The sequence below is a fragment of the Natator depressus genome, chromosome 11, assembly GCF_965152275.1.
Source record: "Natator depressus isolate rNatDep1 chromosome 11, rNatDep2.hap1, whole genome shotgun sequence".
NCBI classification, from domain to species: Eukaryota; Metazoa; Chordata; order Testudines; family Cheloniidae; genus Natator; species Natator depressus.
The window spans coordinates 17,255,745-17,268,448 of record NC_134244.1 but is presented as its reverse complement, the minus strand read 5'-3'; the positions used below and the strand labels follow the sequence as shown (position 1 = coordinate 17,268,448).

At 40.9% G+C, this 12,704-nt stretch overlaps 1 protein-coding gene across 11 annotated transcripts in view; it reads left to right on the top strand.

The window, feature by feature from the left end:
• Window positions 1–12,704, top strand: part of NCKAP5 (NCK associated protein 5) — a 587,437-nt gene that overhangs the window by 453,940 nt on the left and 120,793 nt on the right. For all 11 annotated transcript variants that reach the window (XM_074967251.1, XM_074967249.1, XM_074967241.1 and 8 more), the window contains one exon: window positions 6,412–6,480. In XM_074967251.1, the coding sequence (XP_074823352.1) occupies window positions 6,412–6,480 (69 nt within the window). The remainder of the gene's footprint in view (window positions 1–6,411; window positions 6,481–12,704) is intronic.

Sequence of the window (12,704 nt, the reverse complement as noted above, 5' to 3'; positions counted from 1 at the left end):
GGCCCATTAAGCTGTTCGCGTTTCGCTTCTACCTCAGATATGGTAATATCTACCTCCATATCCTTATTCCCATTTGTCATGCTACCATTATCCCTAAGATCCTCATTAGCCTTATTAAAGACTGAGGCAAAGTATTTGTTTAGATATTGGGCCATGCCTAGATTATCCTTTACCTCCACTCCATCCTCAGTGTTTAGCGGTCCCACTTCTTCTTTCTTTGTTTTCTTCTTATTTATATGGCTATAGAACCTTTTACTATTGGTTTTAATTCCCTTTGCAAGGTCCAACTCTACTTGACTTTTAGCCTGTCTCACTTTATCCCTACTTTGGTTTCCCTCTTTTAAAGAAAGGTGTTTTTTTTAAAACTACAAAACTGTTCCCAAGTTTATATATATGTAAATATTATGGGGGTGATTGTGGTTTACTGTAAGTGTTCTTTTGCAATATGGGGTGACATACTGATCCCTGTATAGGTCTGTCAACCTTACAGGGATTGGCACCGGGATCTTAAATGAAGTCTGTGAAGTGTTCCCTTCCTTGCTCAGTCCCCATTTCAAAAATACCAAATAAATGGACATGATTTGCTCAGCAATCAAGAAGCAAGCTAGCATAGACTGGATTACATCCTTTCTGTACACATTCAAAGCCACTGGTGTGAAAAAGTTTGTATTATACAGATATTTCCACTTTGGCAGGCAATGAGGAAAAATGTACTATTTATTATTAATGCTGTCACGCTCAGATTTCCTAATTTTGGCAGTGTATTCACCAAGGAATAGCTTGCTGAAGTCATATTATAGGCAATAAAACACATGCAGTTTTAGATTCAGCTTCCATTTTATTACTACATCACAGCAGTCAAAATAAGACAGACTGAAAGAAATGTAGGACTCAAGTTTGATATTTTGTAGTTGTGTGTTTACTAAATGACCATATATTGTTAGCAGATCTTTTAGGCATTTGGACATGGGAGCAGGCTGTATCATATATATTTTTCAAGCTTACTATTTTAGGGCTAGATTGTACAATACCTATTCACATTGGTGAGTACTGACTCAGAAATAAAACTGTAATTGCAAATTCACATAAACAGATTCAACACTGCTCAATACATTCAAATATATCACATCCATCCTCTCCCTGAAATCAAATGGGCACAAAACCTTCAGAAGTGTTTGGGGGGGAGCAACCAAAGGTTCAGTTACAAGTCAGATCTTTTAGGTGGTTTGTATTTTGCGTCTGCCAGCATTTTGAACATTTCCCTGAGGAAGTGGTGGGTCCACAGTAATGTCTGAATCGGATGTTCCCTCAGATGATGCTGATGGTTCAATGCAGCTGTTTTCTGGTTTAATGTTATTGCTTCGGGTTGGGGCACCAGTGTCGGAACAATTGATGGCTTCCCAAGTTTGCTTCTTTTGTCAGTCATGGAGTCACCCCCAAATCTTGTAGTGGGTCAGTGTGGCAGTGTCCGAACATATTGGGTGCCACTTGTACTCTATAGGACAAAGTACCCATTTGTGTGCTAACAATTGCTGTTTGATCCATTTGTAGCTTACAAGGTGCGCTCTCTCCAATTGCTTAACTTATTTGACTATTTCTGACTTGTAGACATAGATCTTGCTTTAATAAGTCCAAGCATGACCTGAGATTTCAGTCCATAAACAGAATTTCAGACGTTTGGTTCATCATGGCATGTTATGCATTTTGATATGCTAGTAAGAAGCATGCCAGCTTCTGCTATAATGACCCCTTCTCATCTGTTATGGATCACAGAGCTTGTATAGAAGTTTGTACAAGTCTTTCAACCAAACCATTTGTGGCTCCGTGGCATAGTGCTGAGATAACATGTCTAACACCATTTTTCTTCATGAACGACTGAAACCCTTCTGAACTTAGCTGAAAGCTGTTGTCACTCGCAGCTTGTTCCTGCTGCCCCCTTCTTGCAAACAAAATTCAAAGATTTTTCTACCATCTGTGCAGCTGTGGTGGTTTTCATGCAAAAAATATGCGACCATTTGGAATGGGCATCCACCACTACTCGATACATTATTCCCCAAAATGGTTCTGCAAAATCAATATGCAGACACTGTCAGGGTGCTGAGGGCCATTCTCAGGGGTGTAATGGTGCTGGTTTAGGCATGTCTGGTACCTGTTGGCATCCTAAACATTCCTTAGCAAGTGGCTCTATTTGTTAGTCAATGCCTGGCCACCATACAAAATTTCTGGCAAATGCCTTCATTTTTACTACTCCTAGGTGACTTACATGGATCTTTTCTAAGACTCTTATATGCAGTTTGCTAGGTATAATAACATGAATTCCTGGATGTACCATAAATTCAACTTTGCCAGTGTAAAAGGGTGCCAGATTAGGGTGCTCAGTATATTTCCAGCCCTTCAGAGTGGCTTCATAAACCTCTTGGTTTCTTGCTCGAACAAACTACAAGTCACTGGGGCACACTCAGTTTGTAACAAGTTTACAAATATGATAGATTTTGTTTTTGTTACAGGTTACCCTTTAACTAGCATGGGCAGACAGGGGAGCCTATCTTGGTTTGCGTGAGCATCTGTTCTTTTGAATTCGATGCTATAGATATAACCTGCCAAGAAGAGGGCCAAGCATTGCATACATGCTGCAGTTGTCACAGGAACTCCCTTCCTCAGATGCAAGATTGATACTAGGGTGCTCTATGACAAGTGTGAATTTCCACCCATATAAGTATTTGTTGAATTTCTTTGCACCCAATACCAGACTTAAAGCCTCTTTGTCTATTTGTGCATAGTTACATCCTGGCACTGTGAGAGACTGGAGGCAAATGCTATGGATCTCTCACTGCCATCTGGCATTGTGTACAGTATAACTGCCCCAATTCCATGTAAAGAAGCATCACATGCTAACTTGACAGGCAACGGTGGGTTAAAGTGCATTAGCGCACTGTCTGATATGACCAATTGTTTTGCTTCCAGGAAAGCTTTTTGACGCTTACATGACTATACCCACTTTTGACCAGTCTGCAGCAAACAGTTCAGCAGATGTAATACAGTTGCTAGGTGTGGTCAAATCGGCTATAGTAGTTAATAAATCCTAGAAATGTTCTACATTATGACACATTCTTTGTCAGAGGAGCTTCCAGTACTGCTTTAATCTTCTCCTGAGATTTATGTAGGCCGTGTACATCAGTAACGTGCACGCAATAAGCTATTGAGCCCTTGAAAAGTTCGCGTTTTATGCAATTGGCTTGTAACCCAGATTCTTTTAGACACTTTACTATCCCCTTCCAGGATTCCAGATGTTCCTCTACTGGTCACAGTCATGTCATCCAGATACCACTGTGTGCTCAGAATACCTTGCAAAACTTGATCCATTGCCATATAGCAGGAGCTGAAGCAATGCTACACACTAGCCTGCTGTATTGGTAAAGAGCCTTTTGTGTGTTGATTGTGAGGTTTGCTTTAGACTCTTCCTGAACTTCCATGTGTAAGTGTTTTCAGACAGGGTTTATGGTGACCTTAAAATATCCACAAACCCTTACTGCAGCACATTTTTCACAGCTGGGCTGATAGGAGTTCCCCTCTTGCTCCAGGCCCCTGTTGAAAGCATGCCCTCTCTTTCTGGGCATTCCAGTTCAGCATCTACCTTTGAGCGACTACTGTAAGGTACAGGTTGAGTTTTGTGAAACTCGGGTTGTGCCTTCTCGGCTAGGATCATTTTAGCCTTCATGTGGTTTAGAGTTCCTGTGCCCCCCTTGATTATTCCCAATGCCTGACATAATATCCCTTCCAGCTGCTGTTCAGCTGTTTTAGTGGGGTATACTGAAAGTGACTTTAGAGATCTTTATAGATTTCCAATCCAGAGGAACATTGTATAACCATTCATCGCCCCAGAGGGCTTTGCCCCCCTTCTCAATGATATGAGAGTCTAATAAACATTGCTTATTGTTATACTCCACATTCTCTTGTTTTACTCCAGTTGGTGCTATCTTTTCTCCCGTATATGTTTTAGTAACGTCAGTGTCTCCCTCAGTTAGTTATTTTTTAAAGTTTTCATATATTCTGAACATGAGACTATGGAGCCAGTGTCCACTTCCATTTCAAGTATTTTTCCCTCCACCTGGGGTGTCAACCCGATTGCTCACTTGTGATTTTGGCTTACACTAACTATATCCACAGCTGGCTATCCACTCTCGCAGTCTGTGTCACCATTGCCTCTGTCTACAGAAAGAAAAGGAGTACTTGTGGCACCTTAGAGACTAACCAATTTATTTGAGCATAAGCTTTTGTGAGCTACAGCTGAATTCCACTGAATGCATCCGATGAAGTGAGCTGTAGCTCATGAAAGCTTATGCTCAGATAAATTGGTTAGTCTCTAAGGTGCCACAAGTACTCCTTTTCTTTTTGCGAATACAGACTAACACGGCTGCTACTCTGAAATCTGTCTACAGAGCGTACCTTGATATTCCTTTTTCTATATCCTAATTTGGTCTCTTCCTTATTTCTTATAGCGTGACAAACTGTTTGGCTATGACCTTTTTTATTACAGCTTCTGCAATGTGCATCTTTAAATCACCAATCACAAGGAGCATGGAACGCTTTTCCAAACTGATAACAAGTGTCTGTTTCCTGAGTGGACTGGCACTTTCCTTGGGTTACAGATAGTTTACGTGCTCCTACTTCTGTTTTAGCTCCGGTGTGCAAGTATGATGTCCTCTTGGATATTTGAGCATCCAGCTCCCAAACTCTTACTGCTGCTTTTGTTATTCTGACCTCTGCTTCTATCTTTGCTTCTGCTTTGAATTTACTACTGCACCTTTACCTTTTCCTGCAATATGTTCTGCCACTTTGCTGGGACACTTAGAAACTCTCTTGTAACCAAATGTTGAATCTATGGGTGTGCTGTATGGCGCAGATATGATGCAGAGAAATTCATAACATTTACTGATAGATCTCTCTGGAGTGTACTGCTGACTTTATAAAACTGTTTGTTTAGAAAGGTAAGTAATCTCCATATGTTGCTCTCCTCACCCTTTGGCTTGTCTCTATACTTCTTAAATACTGGCTAATTATGGGCATATTTCCCTTTCTCCTCCCAACACATTATTTTTAGGTTAATCTTGAATTTGAAATAAAGGTCGGTGAATTAACTAATTGCAATTTTGCTCAGGTTTCTTTCTTTTCTTTTTTTTTTAAACTATAAAGAGATAACTGTTGCTCTCTCCGGGCAAAATCTTCCCTTAGGACGTGTTTGATTACACCAATAAACTTTTCGGTCTGGAATTGCAAACATTAACCATACATGTGACCATTGTTCCAAAAAATAACTGTGGTTAAAAGACTTCATTTATTAAGCTTTTATGGATTGTCAGTGCAGTAAAAGGGAGGTGAGTAATGTAAACTTTTTAATGGTTGTAATTATCTGAATGTATTGATCGTGATGTTATGGTTGCATGATGTGAAGGGTCTGAGTGGGGAGCAGGGACAACACATAGATTCCCAAGGCCAGCTTTAATTTGCACATTTTTATATTTTGTTTTATTTTTTCAGTCTTTGAGAGGAATACAGGTGAAACTTGCTCTTATTTGAAAATGATGTATTTGTTTCTGTTATATTTTGGGGAATTTCTGCAACAAAGGAGCTTCCCAAGGCAAAGGCAAAATTATATAGAAGAGTACAGTGATTTAACACAATTTAAATTTTAATACCATCTTGTGCTATTTTTTTCATGTGCATTATGCAAAAATCTCAGAACAGTGGATAATTAAGGACAGATTAAAGCCATTAGTATACAGGAAAATATTAATTTTTAAACTGACATATTTGTTAGAATGAAATTTACTGTTTGACTTTAAGATTTTATTTAGATGTTGTAAAATATAATTCCTTTTCACTCTTGAAATGGTAGACTTTGGCATGTGTTTTTAATGTGGTGGATTAAGAAAATTACTTTTTATGATTAGAGTGTAATGTACCCATCAATTATTGTGTGGCCACTATATCCATGGTTACTCAATTCCAGGGCCCTGGAATGACTTATTGTTGCTTTTAGCTTGGGATAGATTCCGTTTCCACCAGATACTTTCTCTATGCAGGTTGGGTGTCAGTTTCAATGTACAGTACCAGGAATAAAATTGACATGCAAACTATCTTTGCACCTGACAAGACTAGGTTACAGATATACTTAGAATGTCAATGCTTGTATTTTTCTAAATTGTAATGTATTTTGTGGATAACTTCATAAAACTGATGACATTTCAGTTTTGTTTATAACAGTAACTTAAAGGAAATATGTTTTGTGTATTTTTAAGAAATTATTTTGGATCCTGAGAAGGTATGTGCAGAAAATTCATTGAATAAGTTGTCATGTAGCACAAAATACCCAATGATTCATTTGCATTATATATTTGCATCTTACTGCAGGCAGAGAATTCAGCATTGGCTCTGGAAAATGAAAATCAAAGAGAACAGTATGAAAGGTGCCTCGATGAGGTAATGTAGATTTAAGAAAGGTTCTGTGACTGAGTTTTGCTAACTGTAATGAACAACGAACAGGCAGTTTCCCCAAGCCTGCCGTTCCAGTAGGTTCCCAGCCCTAGAAGCTCTGTTGTTCTGCTCTCAGGGTCACCCTCATGACTGTATCTCTCACTGTCTGCTAACTTTCCCTCCTCTAGCACACACTCAGCTTGCCAAACAATCCTTTAGTGCTTTGTTTACAATCAGGGAGCCCTCAGCTCACATGCTTAGTTTAGCATCTGCTCAGGCCTCGCCATGCAGCCCATTGCCTTGGGTGATGGCTTCTGTTGTTTTCAGTGATTTCATTACATAAAGGGACTTAACTGCTCCTTCCATTTAGCTTGAAAGAAGGGTGCTTAGCACCAGACCCAGCTTAACCAATGTGAACTCTGTGCCCTTGCACAGGGCCACCATCTCAGGAGGGCTGGAGGGAAAGGAGAGAAGGGCTGGTGACCACTGGGGGGAAAAAAAAGGGATGGGTAACTGGCCTGTCAGCATTTTATTTTGCCCACTACATTAATCCTTGTGCTGAAAGGGAGGATGCCCTCCCCAAATTCCTGATCTCACTGCCGTGCTGTGACCTGCTGCTGGCCACAGAAGGCATGCTGCCGCTGCTGCTGTGAGCTGCTGCTCTGTTGCATCTGTAGTGGATGGCATGGGCTAGCCGTGCTGGGTATCTTTTTACTTGGAAGCAAAGCATGCTCAGGCTATTGCCGCTGCCTAACTCATGTAAGAGCTGGTGTTACTGATTGTTGCCCTATGGAAGGGCATGTAGCCTTTTTGAAACACAGACAAACAAACAAATAAATAAAATATGGCCCACCCAAAGGTTTTAGTGGATTCTGTGGCTGTCTGCACCCACCATCACATGCTCTGTCTAGTTTGGGTTTAACCAGATCTGTGATTGCTATATATATAACTATAACTCAGATAAACGGCAGCCTTTACACCTTGCAGCATAGCAACACACAGCAGCCTGTGCATTTAAAAAAGCAAAACACTACACTACACACACAATTCTCCCCTTGGAGAAAGGACGAGACAGAAAGAACAAATCGCATATGACAGATACTAGTCACGTCACTTAACGCATTGGTGGAAGGTGCTCAGATACTATGGTGGTGTAAGAACCTAGTTAGGATAGAATATAAGAATTTATTACGTTTAATATGAAATTGTGAAGTTCTTTGTTTTTTATTATCTGCTTGTCTTGGATATGATGTGGCCATAGAAGTCATTTCAGCACTGGGTTAAGTGAGACAGTTACCCACCATTGAGAAAATAAAAGGGGTCCACATATTTAGACAGTAAGCATTTGGGGGAAGGAACCCTCTTTTTGGTGTGTATTTGTACAGTGCCTAGCACAAAGGGGTCCTAGTCCATGACTGTGGCTCCTACGTGCTACTGCAATACGAATAATAGTCATTTTAAAACTGTGCTCCAGATTTTATTTTCTAAGTGCTTCAGTCAGGTGATTCAGGTCTTCCCCTGGCATATCTGTTCCTTCCCATTCTGTGAACGCTCTCCTGGAGGCAATGTTTCTTCTCTGTAAGTGACAAGGGCTGCTGTTTCCAGTAAGGTACATTGTCTTGTGTCTTGCCTCTCATTTTTTCTGTGTTCCCTTCTTTTTTTCTTATACCTCTGTTATTTCTAATCACCTCTCTTCTTCTTTGCCTCACCTGTTACCCACTATATTTCTCATCTCTTTCCCCACCTCCAATGCCTTGACCTCTCTCTTCCTAGTGATATTGTAACCTGCCCTATCTCAGCCGAAATAGGCCTGGACCTATGTGAGCAATGATGCACATAATTTGGTTTCAGCAGCCATGACAACCTCACCACAAACCCGGAGACAAGCACTGTGAGTTCCAACTATGACAGCCACATGGGCATCTAACACTGAGTGGGCTCACACAGGAATGTCACTCACAGGAAGGGTTCACAAAATAAACAGGGACCTTTACTTCCACTCTGCTGAGATAATCTCAGTGAATTCAGTAAAGAAACAATAAACAGAATTAATGATCTGACATAAACACAATTAAGAAATAATCCATTAATGCCCTTGGGACCCTGTGGCTCCAATTGCCTTGAATCGCATGGACCCCTCTGGAGCAAGCATACCCTGATACAAAGTTATTCCTAACCAGGGATTCTCAGCAGAGCTGGTCAAAAAATAAAAACATTTTAAAAAATTATGAAAAATTGTCCATTTTTTGGTTAGAAAACTTTTGTTCTTTAAGGCTCTAGGCCCAAGGTACAAGCTCCACTTCTCCCAGGCAGGAGCTCCTTCCCTGGTCCTTTTCTTGTTTGATCCAGATTTTAGGAGCTTCCTATGCAATCCTCAGGACCAGAGATCAGCTGCCTCATTCTCTTTCCTTCCAGGATGTCTCACATGTTCACTTCTGCCACCAAAATGACCTGGTTGGCTGAGGGGAAGGGACTCAGTTGTCCCTCAAAACAGCAGGCTCTGATTAGTCCCCGAGTTGCAGTAGATCAGCCCTCTAAAAGAGAGTTTCAGGGTCCATTACAATAATTATTTTTAATTTCCTACCAGCAATCAAATCAATCATGAATCATGATCTTTGGACCCCACAAAAAAAGGGGGCGTCCCATCCCTGTCAGACTGCAGAGGAAGCCATACAAGGTCACAGCATCAGCCAGAGATGATGAATATTATGCATGGTCATGTCATGTTCTGACCTCTGTCGATTAAGGGGAATGCTATGAACCAAGGGTGCATTTCATCCTCTTCATGTCTTGTACACCCAAGAGCTGGATTCAAGGCAGTTCATAATTCCTGGGGCCCTGTGCTCCTGTGACGCCACCCTGCCTCTAGTTGGGGTAGTGATGGTTGTAGGGTTGAGGGAATCTGCCACTGTCCTGTGGGCCCTCCTTCCCAAACCGCGGCTCCCTGTCCAGGAAGGCCAGGGTCTGTCCCAAGCAGAGGGTAAACCTGCCACCCCATCAGTGGATTCTGTGCTTGGCCATACATGCCACCTCAGCAAAACTTTCATGGTGGGTGGGGCTCCTACCTGGGGAAGAAGTTCCAGCATCATCCCAGCCTAGCCATGATGGGTTGGCAACAACATCTCACCCCGCCCCCCCCCCCCAGCCCCGCAACATGCACAAACTAAAGCGGTGAAGGTATCAAAGTTCCCTCTTATTTCCTTTCTTTGAGGAGCAAATAGCAGTTTGAGCTCATGTTTGACACCTATGAGTACAGCCTCTCTCACTTCCATTTCCTCCTCCTTTCTTTGTCTCCTTCTTCATTCCATCATTCCTTGTACTTCCTTCTTCCTCATTCATTCCATGTCCATCCATCAGTATTCAAGGGTGAATACTGTATCTCTGACTTAAAATTTCATGTTCTCCAATCATTTTCACCAGTAAAACTCAATCAAACTCAAATATTCATAGACAGAAAACACACAAGGGATATGAACATGACTGAAGCAAAATCCTTTATGAACTCTATTAATATATTCACAGATGTTTAAAATTAATTGCCCGTCTCTTATTTTATCTGAAGTTGACATATGAACATCTCTGGAATAATATTTGGAAGTAAATAGCACTGAACTGCCCAATCCTACACAAACCAGAAAAAGAGCTCATTTATTTAAAATTCAAAAATATACTGTAAACCTATCTCTCTGTCTAGAAAACATAATGCAAGAAACAGGATTATCTTCCTGTACCTTATGGGGTTACATGCTTAATCCTAGTTTCCTATTCAGGAATTTGACTGTCAGTTTATTGGCAAGAAGTAGTATAATGTTTATTCACGTTATTGTGCCAGCTAAGATTTCTGTCAAGCTTGACTGTACTGATATAGAGGAAAACGTACAAATGACTGCTTCAGTGATAGATGAAATCTTAAAATGATTGCATCTTAATATTACTATAATACATTTTCAATTAGCACCCCCAACATATAAAGGCTTCTTCAATATGCATTTTACTTTTTAAAAAAATGAAAGAAAACTATCTCTCAGAGCTTCTGTTTAATTAATTAGAAAATCCTAAATGTTACACAAAGCCATATGTTAAAGATACAGTTCTGTAAAAAAATACTTCACATACAGAAATCAAGTATCTAGGCCAAATTTTAGTGAGAGGCATTGCAGTCTGGTTCAGGATATCCAGCACCACTCAGGTTTGGCAACGCCCCCCCCCCCCCAATAGTGTGGGGCGTGACTCAGATTTCAGAGTGGCTGCTGCTGGCATCATTGCGCTGGGCCTGAGGTGACCCACCAGGCTGAGAACCTGGAGTTAGGAGCAGAATCAGGGAAAATTCTCCCACCACTAGCGTGCCTGGAACTCAGGGAGAGGCAGGACCAGGAGTGGCCTTCCAGCTGTATGCGGGGCAGAGCCTCCCTAGCTCCGCAGGGAAGGCAGTGACTCCATCCACCTGGGCCCTCACTGTCTTCCCCATCCCCTCTCTAGCCCCCCAGCACAAGGCGGACAGCGACCCCAAAGACCTGGCCCTCTCTAACCTCCTTCAATCCTTCTCCTCTTCTTAAACTCTTTTGTCTCCGTGATAATTTTTAGAAGGGTGATGGGGAGCCTCACGTTCAGATTTTTTTCTGGGCCCCAAAAAACATCTGTGTGGTACTTGCCCTCTAGCCTGTAAGCCGAACCAGGAACGCCCTTACAATGTAAAGCGTTCAGCTTGCACAGTTTTAACACAGTTTTCAATACACCACAGACAATGCCTACCGCACGGGAGTGTTGTCTGAAAGCCTTTTGACAGCCTCAGGTGAGTGGCATGGTATAGGTGTAAAGTAGTCTTAGTTAGCAGTTACTTCACTTTCCCACAAACAGGAACAGGAATGTGAACCACAGGAATGAATTTCCCATAATTATGACCACCTTTAAGCTGAGGGGGTCTGGATGTGACTACATTTGGTGATTCCCTTCTGTGTGAAGCCTAAATGAACCACCATTACTCCAAATACTATCCTGCAGGCTTCCTGCTCAGTCTGAATTCTCAGTTTTCTCTGGACATGCCAGTCAAGGGACTGGATTTGAAAATCTCAGGACAGGAGACATAATTTTCAGACTTGGGTGCCTAAAACTACTGGGGTCAATGGGAGCTTTGGTCATTAGCATCTGTGAAAATCAAGCAGCATTCATTTAGGGCTTGTCTATGCTGGGACATCCAGGAAAATTAATCCAAATTAACTAAATGTGTGAATTTGAAGTGGATTAGTTAAACCACAGTAAATGCCTATATGGAAGATGTTGTTCAAAATTAAAGTGGCCTTAATTTGATATAGTTTAAATCACTTTGGAAGTGAATGAAACTAAACTGAATTAAGGCCACTTTGATTCTGAATGAAGATGTTCACACAGGCTTTTTATGTAATTTAACTAAACCACTTCACTTCAAATTCACACCTTTAAATAATAATAAATAATTCAGATTAACTTTCCTGTGTCCCTGTGTAGACAAACCCTTAGGTACCTACCTTCATGCACCCAAGTTAGAAAAATTTGTCCAGTGTGCATCAGCAAGTTCTTCCCCCACCCCTCCACCTCAATTGGCAGATTATTCCATCTACACTTCTTTGTACAGTCTATAAAGCTGTAAGAATAATTTTACAGGTAATGCTGTTGCAAGTGCTTTGTACACATTGCAAAGAACCCTTTAGTCCTTGGTAAAGTAACTGTATGTCAGGAAGTAAAGAAATAATGTATTAGATGTGATTTGTTCAATTTTCAGGTAGAGCAAACAGACGTTAAAAGTACATGCCAGAAGGAACACTGTCAGATGTAGATTCTAAAAGCCTGTGGGGCAACACATGGATTTCAGAAATATAACATATTTACTCCTGTGGGTTATTACAGTTCCAGTATTACTCTGTCTTCTGTTAAATCATGTATAGAGCTATTTTATGTGACCATTGTTCCACAGGCTGCCTTAAATTAGGGACCAGTTTGGGGGAAAAAATAGATACTAGGCAATTTTATGAGAATATGAATCAAATCAAAGTTTTGGGTTTTAAAGAATTGAATTATTTACCGAAATGAATTAGCTTCAGCTCTTTGCTCATGACTTAGTTCACTTGAATGCTCTGTTTTTTTTATTTTTATTTTAAATTCACTAACAGTAAAGAGAGGCAAGGCAGATTTGTACTTCCAAATGACAGCCTCACGTATTGTTTAACTTTTAGAAAGCTAAAATGGACTCGAAC